Source organism: Euphorbia lathyris, chromosome 6 (assembly GCF_963576675.1).
Source record: "Euphorbia lathyris chromosome 6, ddEupLath1.1, whole genome shotgun sequence".
NCBI classification, from domain to species: Eukaryota; Viridiplantae; Streptophyta; class Magnoliopsida; order Malpighiales; family Euphorbiaceae; genus Euphorbia; species Euphorbia lathyris.
Window position 1 is genome coordinate 48,164,843 of NC_088915.1, and position 14,805 is coordinate 48,179,647.

The following is a 14,805-nucleotide window of genomic DNA, read 5'->3' on the forward strand; positions in this document are numbered from 1 at the left end:
CCCAAAAATACTTTGGAAGCCTATGCTCATCCAGCATTGTCCTAGCAATCTCAACCAGAGTTCTGTTCTTCCTTTCAACAACCCCATTTTGCTGAGGCGTTCGAGGAGCAGAGAAATTGTGGTCAATGCCGCTGGCTTCACAGAATTCAACAAACTTTTGGTTCTTGAATTCTCCACCATTATCACTACGGATATGAGCTAATTTTAGGTCTTTCTCATTTTCAATTTTTCTAACCAAGTTTGAAAATGTCTCAAAAGTCTCATCCTTACTGGTCAGCAGGATAACCCATGTGTACCGAGAGAAATCATCTACAACAACCAAGGAAAACCTTCTTCCACCCAGACTCAACGGCTGGACTGGACCAAAGAGATCCAAGTGTAGCATTTCTAACGGACGTTTAGTTGAGACAATGTTTTTACTTTGAAAAGATTGCTTGGTTTGTTTTCCAGCTTGGCAGGTATGGCATAATTGATCTCTTTGAAATTTAAGTTCAGGCAGTCCCTCAACCAATTGCTTTCTTGCTAATTTGGCCAGGAGGTCCATGCTTACATGACCAAGTCTCTTGTGCCATAGCCAGAAATTTTTTTCCTTTGTGACTAAGCATACAGTTTTTGAAAACTTCTTTTCGAGGTTTAGCATAAAGACATTGTCTATCCGAGGGGCAGTTAAAATTAACTCATTTGATTTTCCCTCATATATTTTACATCCAGTTTCGTCAAATATAACTTTTCTTCCATTATCACATAGCTGAGCTACGCTGAGTAAGTTATATTTGAGTCCGCTGACTAGGGAGACAGATTCAATAGTGGGATTACCTCCAACGGTGCCTGATCCTACTATTTTACCCTTTTTGTTGTCTCCAAAACTTACGCTTCCTCCTCGTTTACGTTCGAACGTGATGAATTGAGTTTCATCGCCCGTCATATGCCTTGAGCATGCGCTGTCAATATACCACATTTTTTACTTCTCGGCACATCTCAGGCTTACCTGCATTGTAATCAGTTTCCTTTAGGTACCCAATTCTTTTTGGGTCCTGACTTGTTAGGTTCAACAGGTAAAGCATCATATTTTATTTTATGGCGGCATACATGGACAGTATGGCCATTCTTTCCACAGAAGTCACAACTGACCTTCTGTTTAGGATTTTTTACTGACTTGTCAGCACCCCAGTGCTGAGCGTGCCAGCACACTTTAGTAGTGTGTCCTAACTTCCCACAAAAATCACATTGGACTTTTCGATGGGGATTTCTTCTCTGCTGAGTACCTTGGTACTGTGTACCTTGATACTGAGTTCTCAGCGGAAAATTGTTTTTGTTTGGAACCTTTAATTGGTTCTGAATGGTTGTGACATCCTTCCTCAGTTTCTTTGAAACTGACTAGACTTCAGAGACAGACTCATGAATGATTTTCATATTTTCATGCAAAACTGAGTTGTCTTGAAGAAGGTATCTGAGGTCACTCAGTTTGACCTCTTCTACTTCATCACAGCGTCGGCTGAGTGCTTTAATCTTCCTATTACACTTTTTAACAAGTGTATAGAGATCATTCAGGGCGTTACCCATTTCATTTCTGAGTTGAGAGAGTGAGATTACCTCATTAGATTGCTCCTCATTATCTGACTCATCAGATTGGTCAGCATGCTTAGAAATGCATGGCTCAGCAAGTTCGTCAGCCATAAAGCATATCTTCGCTGACTCGGTGGCCTCAGTTTCTGTTGATGAAGATTCATCACTGTCACTCCAAGTAGCCACCATTGCCTTCTTCCCACTTTTCTTGTCTTTCCTCAGCGTGGGGCAGTTTGACTTAATATGGCCATCTTGGTGGCACTCAAAGCATGTAATGGGCTTTGAGCTGTCCTTTCTGTATTTGCTGTCGCTTGAGTCAGCCTTATACTTATCAAACTTTTTGTAAGGCTTTTTGGAATATTTGTCGTTCTTCCTGAACAGCCTCTTCATCTTTCTTGTGAACATAGCCATCTCCTCATCATCAGTTGAACTCCCGTCAGTGGAGTCAGCCTTCATGACAAGTGACTTCTGCTTCTTGTCATCAGATTTTTCCTTCACCTCAAAGTTCTTCATTGATATCTTATGGGTCAGCAATGAACCAATGAGTTCATCATATTTGTAGGTGGTTAAATCCTGAGCTTCCTCAACTGCTGTCTTCTTTGCTTGCCAGTCTTTTGGAAGACTCCTGAGTATCTTTTTGACTTGTTCTTCCTCAGTGAAGATTTTCCCAAGTCTCTTGAGCTCATTAATGATGTTGGTGAACCTTGCGTTCATGTCTGAAATGCCCTCATCATTGTTCATCTCGAACAGCTCGTACAGTCTCATCTGCTGATTCACCTTGGATTCTTTTACTTTGTTTGTTCCCTCGTAGGTGACTTCCAGCTTTTTCCAGATCTCTTGTGCCGACTCACAACCTGAGATTTTGTTATATTCTGCAGCATCGAGCGCACAGTGAAGCATATTGATAGCCGAAGCATGGTTTTGAAGCTTCTTAAGATCATCCTCTGTCCATTCAACCTCAGCTTTAACAACTGACTGGCCAGCAACAACTTTCACAGGTACAAACGGGCCTTGGACTATAGATAGCCAGGCACTCATGTTTGTATCTTGAATGAAGTTTTTCATCCTATTCTTTCAAAAGGTATAGTTTGACCCGAAGAATAGGGGAGGCCTGGTAATGGACAGCCCCTCAGGTAATATCTGAGTTGTCTGGTTTCCAGGGAGAAACCGAGTGCTGTTTTCGCCCATGGTATGGATCAACTCAAGGTTGTTAGACCTTTAGTAATGAGCTTTTAGGCTCTGATACCACTTGTTGGTCCCTTGTAAGGTTGCAAATATAGTTCCAAGGGGGGGGGGGGGGTTAGGAACTATTTTACCTTTTTAAAATAATTTAGGCAGATTTCTTTTCTCTAAGAAAAGTTTATCTAACAGCGGCGCTTAGCACTCAGCAAGACACTGGCTTAGTCAACTAGTGACTAGGACAGCTTCGTTGCTTAAGTCAGGAAATAGCACTTAGAGTCTATTCCTGAACCTTCTCGTTGGTAGCGCACAACTCAGCTTGACCTCTTTTACTTGGTCAGTTTTAGTTTGTTTTAAGCAAGCAATGTAAATAAGGAGTTAAGGTTTAGAAATACTTCACTCAGCAGATTTATCCAGGTTCGGCTTCTTCTAAGCCTACGTCCTGTCCCCGGAACACTTCCGAGATTTCAAATCCTCTACTGAGCTCTTTAAAGGTAGAGCCTCAAACCTTTTACAATATCAACAATTGAGTATAACAAGAGTACCTTCCTCTATACTTCTACTCAATCCTAATCTCTCCGCTGAGTACTTAAAACCGAGTACTCAGCCTCTCCTTTCTACTTCTAGAAATGATAAAGATTTTTGTCCTAAACAACAATTGCTAGAACACCTTAGATGATTGAAAAACAACCACTCTAGACTTTTACACAGATATGAAAATGTAGTGTAAGAATTTTGCTTTGCTTCTTGCTTGCAGAACTTGTAGAGATTTGGACAACGTAATGGCTTGATCAAGTTCTGTGTTTAGTGAAGCTTGTGATGGCACTATTTATAGAGACGTCTGGCCATTCGGTCATTTCGAATTTCGAAATAACCGTTGGAGGGAAACGGCTATGTGTCGTTGTCATCCTGACTTGCACAGAGCTATTGGCCAATCACAATCGTGTATCTTCTGTCCTCGGTCAGCACAGCAGATGGTCTCTCCTTTTATGGTAAAGTCAACTGGACAGCATACTGTGTCGTCTGAACTTTGCTAAAAGAAGAAACACTTTGTCTGGAAGTTTTCCTCTGCCGGTCTGCTGTCTTGTACGCTTTGTCGAGACTACTCAGCAGCTTCATTGTGAAGTTGTTCCTGAAGGTCTTCTAGATCCTTCCATTTGCTGAGTTGCGTTTTTGTCCAAAACGACAACGTCTTGACATACGCGGGCCGAGTGTACTGAGTTGTTTGACTTGGGCCTTGGCTTCCGTATTGGGCTTGGGCCTTCCAATCCTTATGACTTATAACATTTATACTCAACATTGAACAAACACATTAGTAGAATAAATCAACGCATTTAAACTTAGTGTGTTTAGAATATGTATTCTAATTTATACTTAAACAATTTTGTCAAATCAAAATTATGTGGAAAGGTGTTTCAACACACTGGCCCGTTCAGTCCGCTCTTTAAAAACTGGGCTTGGACGTATATGTTTTGTAATAGGTCTGGTCCTACCCAAACCCATTTAGGCCTGCATATAGAATAGGTTGGGCTTGAGATTTATCTCAAAACCCAGGCCCAGCCCGACCCGAAATTTTAATAATAATTTAATTTAATAAACTTTATATTCCAAAATAAAAATTTTAAATTTCTTCAACATAAAAATTTCCAAACCTTATATTTTTTTTAGAATTTGTGAATATGTACATATTGTTGTTACTATTTTATTTAATACTATAAAAAAGTATTTTTTTTTATTTAGGATTGCGTTAATTGATTTTTATTGAAATAATCCTCTAAAATTTAGTTTATTATATTTTATTATTTATATTTATAGTATAATTTTTAAGTATAATTTTAATTTTTAAAAAATACAAAGATATTATTTGGGCCAGGCTGGGTTGAGCTTGGGAATTAGTTCTTTTAGTCCGGCCCGAGCCCGATGTAAATATAGTGCGAGCTTGGTTGGACTTGAACAAAATAATTATTTGACAAACCGATTAGGTCCGGTCTAAGCCCAACTCGGCCCACCCATGAACAGGTCTACTCACCATAATCCCAAACTCAGTGGAAAAAAAAGTTGAACAAAAGTTATATAATCTTACTAAAAAGACTTTAATGAATAAGTCTATAAAAAAAGTTAATTACAAATCTAGCTCAATTACATATCTAACCCACTTTACTTCCATTTTACTAAATCTTGTCTTTTTCTTCATCTGTAATGGTATCGTTTCAATTTTCTATATTTTCCACTATTTTTCTGCATTGTTGTCACATTTGTGACGAAATTTGTCGCATTTCGTTACAAATGCGACACCAATGCAGAAAAATGGTGGAGAATTAAGAAAATTGAAACGATACCATTACAGATGAAGAAAGAGGCAAGACCAGCTAGAAAAGCAGATGTATAAGCTAAAAACATATCATTTCTATGGGAAATTGAACATAATACTTCAAAAACCTCAAAAATTACTAACGATTGATATCAGAAATCGATCCATCGATCAATAGAACTAAGGGTAATTTTGTCCAAAGTGGATGAAATGGTCTAATTTAGTAAAATGGAAGCAAAGTGGGTTAGATATGTCAATGACTCCTCTTAGTTGGGTTAGATTTGTAATTAGCCCCCGTAAAAATCATCTAATCAAGTCAACACAACCAGTATATAAAATGAATTCTTAGAATGAAAAGGAAACTAGAGGTGAAAAACATTATGCATAATTAAGGAGAAGAAAAAGTTGAATCTATAGATCCAAATTAGAATGAATGCATAATTAAAAAAACAAGAGGATAAGATTTTTCTTTGTCGAATCTAAAGACGACAAGAAGAAAAAGAAAGATATATGATTTTATTTTTGTCATTTGCAGTTCTCGTAGCCAAACCAATAGCATTATTACGTTCAGGGGCGGATACAGGGGTGGGCGGGCCTCTCCGGCCACTGAAATTTCTATGGCTACGAGTAGTTTCGGCCCCCCTAATATTAGTAATAGTCTATATAAATTTTATGTAGAAATATTTCATTCTTTAAAGGTAGATGAGATGGTTAAAAACACTTGTTTTTAAGATTGTCTAAAATTCAAAATTTCAATATTTTGGACCTATTAGGTACTCCATAAATCCAAATTTCTAATTTTTTAGGCTTGTCTAAATCAAAATCTGAAATCAAATTTTTTAAATTTTTTTTACATATTCAGTCCTCCCTAAATTTTTTTTTTTTTTTTTACTATTAGGACAATTAAACGAAATCTAGCTTAATTTTGAGAAATTGTACATTAATACTTAAATTTGGTTCTTGACCATTCAAAGATTCAGCAATTTTTTTTTTTCCCAAAGACACGTGTAAAATCGCCCCCAACCGAGTAATCCCTTATTCGCCACTGATTATGTTCTTCCACTTCTTGACTCTTACTTTGAGTTTTCTCATTCTGTATCTATCCTTACTTCTTTATCTAACAGAGTTCATTGTTAAGCAGCAAACCACAATTGTCGACAAGCTTAAGTCAATGGTTCAAAATCTAAACACTGTTGGGTCCAATTTCAGGGTTAATCCGAACGTTAGCTTGAACCCGCACAACGGTAACCATGAATAGTACCAGCTCTCCACGAGGTTCACCGGGTGGAATTTCCCAGATTTGACGGCTCAGACCTAGAGGGGTGGGCTGTGATCGATTTTTCCAGATTGATATTACTCCCCCAAATTCTAAGGTAAAACTTTGCTCCCTTCATTTGGTGGGTAGAGCTTTGGAGTGGCACCAAAGAACAGGGGAAAAGTAGAGGATCCCCTAGGAGGAACATGTGATTGCAGTTAAGGGACGATTTGGGCAAATGGTTTGTGAAGACCCCAGACTGATTTGAAATGATTAACACAAACTGGAACCCTGTTAGAATACATAGAAGCATTTGATTTGATGTTTTATTCTCACAAGGTCACACTATCAAAGGAAAACATATTAATTTATTTTCTTAGTAGACTCAAGGATGAAATGGGTTTTCCAGTCTAGATGCTTGGGCCAAAAACATTGTAGCATGCATATGCATTAGCTAGGCTGCAAGATGCCTACCTCAATGCTATTAAACCAACTAGAGCCATCAATAATAATAAAGAACTAGTCGCCCATCCCATAAATTCCTCATCTAGTACCTCTAACTATAAACCCCTACTTATTCCTACACCTAAGAGCAACACTAGTGGGTGTTACAAGCTTGTTACATAAATAAACAAGCTTGTAACACCCAACAACTAAACTTGTTGTGACTTTAGTGTTATAAGACAAGGTAAGTTACATACAGTAGGAACAAACAAATTGAAAAAGCCACACTTAAAATAAAAAGAAGTAAAAAGGGCTTTGTGTATATCAGGAAAGGTAATGAAGCTTAGCCATTGGAGAGTGTATTACATACACTATATGTGAAGAGTTAACCTTTTTCACAAAATACTAAGTGGCAGAAGTGAAGGGTCTCACAACTCTTAATTATAGCAGGTTTCATATTTTAAAAGGTAAGTTTTTATTATTAATAAAGTCATTTTGATTTTTAATTTTTTATAATAACATCTTGTAACAAAGAGCTTTAATGGGTGTTTTTTATTCGGATTCGGATCCTCTCATGTTCTATCAAAACTGGAGAGGTCCAGTTGAATTCATCATATCCCTTCAATTAATATTAAGGGTTAGGATAACATTAAAATATTTTCATTAAAATATTGAAATTTAAAACATAATTAACTTCTGTAAATATAAAGGTGTGTGTCATTTTTCTCCTTGAACTCTCTGTACTTCTCTCTCGTCACACAGTACTATCTTTTTTGTGGATCGGTATAAAGAAATCTTCTGCCTTCTCACAAAATATCATATCTTTTCTGGGTTGGGTTAAAAAAAACTTCAGATTGATCAGTGTTTGAGAATTGGATTGGTAGTGTTTTCTATGGATAATTTTCTTTAGATTTTGTTTATTGTTGTTTACACCAACAACAATTCTGTTTATCAATTCTCTTTTCACCAACAATTTACAAGTTTCAATTTTATTCATCTCTTGAATCGTATATAAAATTACTACGACTTCAATTTGTAGAATTAACAAGTAATCAGTGAGAAAGAACAACTTTTTAATTTGCAGAATCTCCTTTCCCTCTTATGTTGATTTCTTTTCAATTTTTTTGAATGAGCAATTCCTTCAATTATATACGCAATATTCTACCCCTTAATTAATTCCCAAATCAAAATTTATTAGAAATCCATAATTGAATATGAGAGCAAAACATTTACGAAGCTAAGGAATGAACTAGGAGAGAAGGTTATAAACACGGGAAATAAAAAGGGGTAACTGGTGGGATCATGGGAAGAGAACGATGAGAGAATTAAACTTTTAAAAGTATAAATTAATTAATAAATAATATATTAAATCCTAGCCCTCCAATGATGAGAGAACGATGAGTTTAACAGGATCTCTCCTGTTTTATCTAGACAGGAGAGGATCCAAAACCAAATCCTTTTTACTAATATTTTTTTTATGATGAGGTGGAACCATTTTCCAACTTTGTGAGTTGCAACTAGTAAACTTGCTCTAATGCTCTTAATCATTTCCTTCCTCCAACCCAAATACCAAACCAACTACACAACCTAGAAATAGAGGACTGGCTGAGGCAGAATTGGCAGATAAGAGGGCAAAAAACTTGTGTTTTCGGTGTGATGAGAAGTCCACCCTAGGTCACCAATGCAAGAAGAAGTACCTTCGCATGAAAAAACAATATACGAAGGAAAGCTTATTGAATCACAACAGAGGTGCAGAAGTGGTGGTCGTTGGAGCAAAGGGATGATGACCACAAGGAATTCTCACGTATATTTTTTTTTTTTTTTGCAGAAAAATAATAAGTAGAGTGATGTGATGGTAACAACTATCATTATAAAGAATTTTTTGAAATGCTAAAAGAGTCTTAGAATGTCTTCATGTTAGTGGGAGGAGGTATTAAAACGTCATGTTAGCCTTATAAGGTGTTTTTAACCTTTTAGGAGAGAGTTTATGATAACATGTCGAATGTTATCTATTAGGGCTGCCTTTGGGGCTTGAGCCGAATAGACTGAATCAGATTTTGTAGGATCCAAATGAACATGTAGATTTTTTATGCTATACACTTTGGAAGGGATTTCTTAAGAGGCAGTATTCTTTTTAATTTAGTCCTACATTAATTAGGACTGTGAGGAGAGTATATCAAAAGGCTGGTGAAACCTATGATTATTACACATACATTTATTTAAGCCTATTTATTTTATTACTCTTAACGAGAATATTGACTTAAACATTGAAAAGTTTTTGATGTTTCATTGTTTTGTGGAAAACACCAAATTGAAAGAAGAAGAAGCTACCTATTCTCCTAAAAATTTACATTATTGATCATCAGTTTAGGCAAAGAAATATTTATTACTAACATTTTTCAATCCATACACCTTTTATTTGAATTAGCATTAGCATTAGCTATTTTATATTGTTGTTTTCTTTTGGCAAGTGTAAAATTTCAACTTGCAAAGCATTCCTGCATCACTTAGTGGTTAGCACGACATTATACCCTTTGGTCATCTTCCCTCCCAGTGGATAATATAATAGTATTTTATTAAGCTAACCATTTCCTCTATTCTACTCAAAAACCAATTATAAATTTGTATACATATATGTGTGTGTTTTGCTAGGCAATAAATGAAATATACAATTGAATATGAAATCTCAGGATTGACAAAATGTACAGAGTTATAGAAAGGAGACCAAACCATGACCTTTTGGCCATATTTGACAGTGAAACAACGGAACAAAATGAACAGCACTAGAACTTAAAACCTTAAAGCAAACAAATGGGTCACAATCATCATGAATCCATAGGAAGAGGAAATAGAGTATTTTGCAGGAAAAAAATATCAGTATCTTGTAGATGATTGAAGGAATAATCCCAAGAAAGAATAGAATCATCATGTTCATGAACCCAATTGCTTTCTAAAGATCCACATCCACTGTTTGATTCTTCAACTGAATTATTATTATTATTATTATTGCTTTCTAAATGATGCATAGTGGCTTGATCATCTAAGTTTCCCTTTCCGGCAGAAGAAGAATCAGAATCAGAATAATGAATAGGTTTATGAGTAACGGGGTCTAAACCAAGTTGTTTCAGTTTCTTCTTGATTCTAGTATTCCAATGATTCTTTATTTCGTTGTCCGTTCTTCCTGGAAAATGGGAAGCTATCTTTGACCATCTACATATATATATATATATATATATATATATATATATATCAAATCAATCAATATCCATAAAAACTCATCTATAGTAATAATCAAATACTAGTATAAATTACCTATTTCCAAGACGGGAATGAAGCTGAATAATCTGATTCTCTTCGGTGTCTGTAAAACCGCCTCTTTTAAGATCAGGCCTCAGATAATTAATCCATCGAAGTCTACAACTCTTTCCACATCGTAGCAAACCTGCCAATTTAGGAACAGTACGCCAGCAATGGATACCATTGTTAAGGATGAAACTCACAAGCTTCTCATCTTCATCAATAGTCCAAGGACCTCGTTTTAGTCCGATCTTGTCGCAGCAAGGTTGTCTACCCATTCTGAATATGAAGACCTAATTAATTAAAAAGGAGATTTATAGTGGCCAAAGATGCTTGACAGATCATTAAATCTATAAAATAAGAGGATGGATGGATGTTGTCAATCATTGACATTACAATTTATTTTATTTTATCAAATTGGAGACATGAAACTTTTCTACACAAAAGAAGAACTAAACGTGGGTCGTCTTCTTTCTGTTTCAGTTGACAATTTTTGGTCTCTTCAAAGCTGGCCATTCTTGTCGTCGGACCCAACTCTTAGAGGACAGACAAAGATGCATGCCTCTAAACCATTATCAATTTTATTTTTCTAATCAATTTCTTCCACTTCCTTCTTTTAATTAGTTGAATCAAATAAGAGGTACTGATTTGTGTATCTTGATCGTTTTCTTGTTCTACAATTATATATTATTGTCTTACAAGCCAATCTTAATATCAGCCTATAATTTCTGTGTAATAATAACAATTTTCATACCATAGTTGAAACTCATGTATAATTTTACTATCTTTATTATATGCGACATGTAAAAATATGAGATACTATACTCATAATATTAGCCTTTTGTGAGTGCCGGATTCAATGGATTATGATGTGTGTCACCTTAGTTTCCCATATAATTCCGGTTAATGGCTCTCTATTTGGTCCTATTGTTCATGGGAGAGATATCCGACATTGAGACTCATTGTCTCTGCACCTTTATATCATTTATGAATAGGGTCTTTCCTGGCTGTTACTTCAGGCCCAAGCTTCGAATGTCCTCATGATGAGTTAGATTTTTAGGAGTGCCCTTATTCTTTATCACCTCATGTTTGCTGATGATATTCTCCTTTTATGTGGTGCTATAGAGGGGGATATGGTCGCTTTGAAAGGCATCCTTGCCCGTTATGAAAGGGATTCAGGCCAAGCTATTAACTTCCAAAAATCTAGCATCTTTTTTAGCCAAAACGTCTTTGAGTACTTTCGAGCTGTTATTAGAACCATCTTGGGTATCCATCTGATAACATCCGGATATTATTTACGGGACTAAAAGGGAAATTGGTCAGACGACCGCGTATCAAGGCAATCGAGAAAGCTATGGCGTATCAAGCAAGTTACCAAGATGGCGAATCACATAGGTTTCTCCACACGCTATCCATAGTCAAGCATACGGGAGACCCGCCATCTCACCTCGATCCGCCCGTTGAACGGTTGAGCCGATTCCCGATAAAGACAACTAATAAACCATTAATGAGCTAACGGTCATACTTGAAGGAGATCGGTAACCGCCATTAATGGAGCATTAATGGAGACTTTCTAGTTACCGAGGGTTACAACTACATAACTATAAATAGCTTGCATCCCAAGCTATTGAGGTACACATTCACGCTCTCCTTAACCCTACTTTGTGCTTACAGTTTATTCTATTACTTTATACTGACTTTAGCATCGGAGCTTCCCCCCGTCGATCCCCACGGCGTCCCCCACAGGGAAGGACACCGATCAAGAATTCACCACTAGTCATCACCATCAAACATTGGATTTGAGCCACTATCTCGGTCTTCCTGCACTAGTCAGCCGCAATAACAAAGCTGTTTTCGGCTATCTTAAAATCTTCTATGGAATTGCTTGTTCAGTTGGTATCGGAAGCTGCTTTCTCAAGCCATGAAGGAGGTCCTTTTAAAATCTATGGCTTGGGCAATTCCTACCTACTGTATGAGCACCTTTTTATTTCTTGTTTGGTTGTGTGAGGAGTTGCAGCGGATGATGAATTTCTCCGCGTGGGGTTTGAATCCGACAGGGGAAAAATGTATCCATTGGGCCTCTTGGGAGAAAATTTTTTTATAGGAAGGAACACGTGGCCTTGGGTTCAGACATCTTCGTTCCTTTAATTTTGCTATGTTAGCTAAGCAAGCTTGGAGCCTTATTTCTGGACTAGATGCATTTATTTATCGTATTCTTAAAGCTAAATATTTCCCAAGAGGGGACTTTTTATCATCTCGAGTAGGCTCTAATTCGAGCATGATCTAGCGTAGCATTCAGAGTTCTCGGGACACGCTTAAGCAAGGTTTACATTGGCGAATCGAGAATAGGTTATAGTCGATATTTAGTAGGATCCATGGTGAGGATATGCTTTGAATTACTTAGTTTATACTCCTACAATAATTGGGCTTGAGGATCTTCAACTCCTGGACCTTCGCTTGGATATGGGGAGCGATGTTTCGTTTCTCCATTCAATTCTTGGGTAGGACGATGTGTGCTGAATCCTCTCTATTCATCCTAGGGTTAGGAAGATAGTGATAAGCTTGTATGGAATTTTGATAAAAAGAGGTATGGATTCGATTCGGTCAGGCTACCGTGTTTCTTAGGATAAGTTCAGTGGGTTGTAGGATGATTTTCGAATTCTGGATTGAATTTGATTATGGTCTTTTACAATCCAGTCAAGAATAAAAATGTTTCTTTGGAAGGCCTGTCAGAATTTTTTATTCCTTTAAAGACATTTTGACATTGAAATGCATGCTAATGATAATCTTTACATTTTCTATGAAGTTTTTAGGGAGCATTATGTTCATATCTTCATGGATATTCGACCCAATTCTGGGATGAACTGGGAATTGATCATCAAGTGCGTGGATCATATTTATTAATTGATTAGTTTGAAGGTTTTATTCGTGATATCGTATAAAACGAATTAGGACACGTGGCACTTTAGGGACCCTCAGATCTAATACCCACATGTAAAAGCACAAGCCTTTGGATCCATCAAAGAGAACATTCCCCATTAAGGGAAATAGCCATATGACTAGGATAAAGACTTCTCCATATAGAAGACTTCTCCTAAAACATGACTGCCAATAGAGGAAGGATTCTGAATACATATAGGGTTCCTAAAAGAAGAAGGACACGAGTTCCACCTTATAAATAGACAGGTATGATTTCACTAAAGGGTAGGTTAATACTTCTATCTCTTAAACAAATCATACTGTTCGACCCTTCCAACACCTATTGACTTAGGCATCAGATAGGTTCGCGGATTCCGACCCCTCTTTGACCCATTATTCTGTCTTCCAAGGATACCATTAGAAGGTTCGACAGGAAGTTCGGACATTCAATTATAAGTTCAGATTCTCTGATCTGAGAAATTTCTTGACCACACCACCCGTAATTAGTATACCTGCCGTATGAGAAACACTTTACCTCTATATTAGTGTGGTAGATGAGGTTGTAGGGACTATTTTTGTGTGGTAAGAAGGGGGAGAGAAGTTCCTACTCTACTACATAAGTAGTACTTCGGGATGCAGAAACACGCTACCATAGGTTAGAGCAGTTAGCCTTCACCGTAGTCATCACGGCTAAAAAATTAAGACATTATTTCCAAAGGAATCCAATAGTGGTCCGCACAGATATGCCCCCTTCAAAAAATACTTCAACGACTAGAAACATCAGGAAGGTTAGCAGAATAGGCCTTAAAACTTGTAGAATTCGAAATCTCATTTGAGCCTTGTCAGGCTTTTAAAGCTTAAGCATTAGCAGATTTTTTGGTAGAAGTACAAGAGGACACTTCTCCTTGTTTACAAGGTCCTCATTCTAAGAGGACTAAAAGGGAAATCCTTTAGGATACAAAGCCCCCTTCATTAGCCTCCCACCTTCATCTTTTAAAGGAAAAACCTAGAACGAATTTGGTTTAAAAGCCTTGTTACTGGAGGTCTTATTCCGCATGAAGGACTATCAGTTTGAAGGAAACTTCGAGATCCATAAAGACTCATTAGTCTCCGACCTCATGGAATGAGTCCATATGCAATGGTACGAAGAGCTAGTCAGCTCAATATCTAGATCTTCACACACTTTCACTAGCCTAAGCAAGTCCATCCAACCATTCAAGGAAAGTTAAGCAGGATAAGTACTAAACTCATTCAGCACATTGATGATGCTTGAAGAGAAGGGGAGATGAACCCCATTCTTTATAAACAGGCGATAAAAGACCAAATATCCCTTCGAAGTATTAGGCGTCACTTGATTTTGCTCAGGTATAAGTATTAGGCGTCACTTTTTGTGTGGTAAGAAGGGGGAGAGAAGTTTCTACTCTACTACATAAGTAGTACTCCGGGATGCAGAAACACGATACCATAGGTTAGAGCAGTTAGCCTTCACCGTAGTCATCACGGCTAAAAAATTAAGACATTATTTCCAAAGGAATCCAATAGTGGTCCGCACAGATATGCCCCCTTCAAAAAATACTTCAACGACTAGAAACATCAGGAAGGTTAGCAGAATAGGCCTTAAAACTTGTAGAATTCGAAATCTCATTTGAGCCTTGTCAGGCTTTTAAAGCTTAAGCATTAGCAGATTTTTTGGTAGAAGTATAAGAGGACACTTTTCCTTGTTTACAAGGTCCTCATTCTAATAGGACTAAAAGGGAAATCCTTTAGGATACAAAGCCCCCTTCACTAGCCTCCCACCTTCATCTTTTAAAGGAAAAACCTAGAACGAATTTGG

The 14,805-nt window shown here is 37.1% G+C and overlaps 1 protein-coding gene across 1 annotated transcript; it reads right to left on the reverse strand.

The window, feature by feature from the left end:
* Nucleotides 1–9,446: 9,446 nt before the first annotated feature.
* Nucleotides 9,447–10,330, reverse strand: LOC136233324 (transcription factor MYB20-like). Its single transcript, XM_066022953.1, has 2 exons — nucleotides 10,068–10,330; nucleotides 9,447–9,965 (listed from the first exon to the last, which is right to left on the reverse strand). The coding sequence occupies exons 1-2, from the start codon at nucleotides 10,328–10,330 to the stop codon at nucleotides 9,581–9,583; spliced, it is 648 nt and encodes a 215-aa protein (XP_065879025.1). The 3' UTR covers nucleotides 9,447–9,580.
* Between the last annotated feature and the right edge of the window lie 4,475 nt (nucleotides 10,331–14,805).

What these genes read in the sequence shown, in the direction of transcription:
- LOC136233324 (XM_066022953.1), bottom strand. Translation starts at nt 10,330, where the DNA reads ATGGGTAGACAACCTTGCTGCGACAAGATCGGACTAAAACGAGGTCCT. An exon ending in CATTCCCGTCTTGGAAATAG is followed by an intron (nt 9,966 to 10,067) that starts GTAATTTATACT and finishes ATATATATGTAG; the next exon opens with ATGGTCAAAGATAGCTTCCC.